This window comes from Nothoprocta perdicaria, unplaced genomic scaffold, assembly GCF_003342845.1.
Source record: "Nothoprocta perdicaria isolate Ctin4 unplaced genomic scaffold, notPer1 scaffold_103, whole genome shotgun sequence".
Classification (NCBI taxonomy): Eukaryota; Metazoa; Chordata; class Aves; order Tinamiformes; family Tinamidae; genus Nothoprocta; species Nothoprocta perdicaria.
In genome coordinates, this window is record NW_020454128.1 from 1,671,295 (window position 1) to 1,672,532 (window position 1,238).

At 71.7% G+C, this 1,238-nt stretch overlaps 1 protein-coding gene across 1 annotated transcript in view; it reads right to left on the reverse strand.

Annotated features, from left to right (window-relative positions):
• Positions 1-1,018: 1,018 nt before the first annotated feature.
• LOC112950096 (protein FAM178B-like) overlaps positions 1,019-1,238 on the reverse strand; it is a 10,850-nt gene continuing 10,630 nt past the window's right edge. Inside the window, exon 20 of the mRNA XM_026042564.1 lies at positions 1,019-1,204. Coding sequence (XP_025898349.1) covers positions 1,019-1,204 — 186 coding nt within the window. The remainder of the gene's footprint in view (positions 1,205-1,238) is intronic.

The window sequence follows — 1,238 nt, forward strand, 5'->3', positions numbered from 1 at the left end:
GGGGCGAGCTGAGCGGTGCCGAGTTGAGCTGGGACCAATCGAGCCGAGTGCTGCTGAGCTGAGCTGGGCTTAGCCGGGCTGAGCGCTACCGACTTGAGCCGGGCCCAGCCGTGCCGAGCGGTGCCCAGTTGAGCCGGGACGAATGGAGCCGAGCAGTGCCGAGTTGAGCCGGGCCCAGCCGGGCCGAGCGCTGCCGAGCTGAGCCGGGCCCAGCCGGGCCGAGCGCTGCCGAGTTGAGCCGGGACGAACGGAGCCGAGCAGTGCCGAGTTGAGCCGGGCCCAGCCGGGCCGAGCGCTGCCGAGTCGACCCGAACGGCGCCGAGCTGAGCTGCGCCAGAGCGCATGCGCAGTGACGCCCCGCCCGTTACCGCCGAGGCCCCGCCCAGTACCGCGGAGGCCACGCCCAGTGCTAGGCCACGCCCCCGCTCTGCCCCGCGCTGCCCCATGTGCTCGCCCCCCCCCCCGGCCCCGCTCCCCGCGCGCGGGCCTGGGAAAACCGGGCGCCGCTTCCCGCCCTGCCCGGGCCCCTCCCCGGGGACGGGGGCGCCCGGGGCCCCCCGCCGCCCCCCCGCCTGGGAACGCGGCCCGCCATGCCCTTTTATAGCGCAGCCCGGGCCGCGTTTTTTCCATGAGCTCAGCGGGGCTGGCGCGGAGCGCGAGCGGAGCCGGGCGCCCCCCCCAGCACACGACCCCCGGCTTGGCTTTTTGTTCTCCTTTTTATTATTAATATAAAAATCCTCAGGTATTTACAGCAAATAAATATATTTCAGTAACAAATAAATTACACTGGGGGGGTTATACAAAAGGGGGCGGGCGGGGGGCGTGCAGGGGACGCGGTGCGGGGGTGGCAGGCGGGACGGGATGAGGGGGGGCTATTTACACCCCTGCGCTGCCCGGGGCAGCGGCCGGCGGTTCATCCATGTAAAAAACCCCAAAACAAAAGAGTTCTCAGGCAGTGAAAAGATCCGCTGGCGGCGGAGTCCTTGCGGCGGCCGCGGCGGCATCGGCGCCGCGGGCCTCACACGGACGACTCCTCGGGGTTGGAGTCGGGCAGCGGCTGGCGCTGCTGCAGCTTGCGGCGCAGCTCCTCGGCCAGCTCGGCGCCCGGCGCGCGCTCCTCGGCGCCCAGCGCCAGCCGGATGTAGCCGTTGGACGCGGAGCCGCGCAGCGGGCCCAGGTGGATGCGCGTGGGCGAGTGCAGCGGCTGCCCGGGGATGGCGCTGGGCGGCACGGCGGCG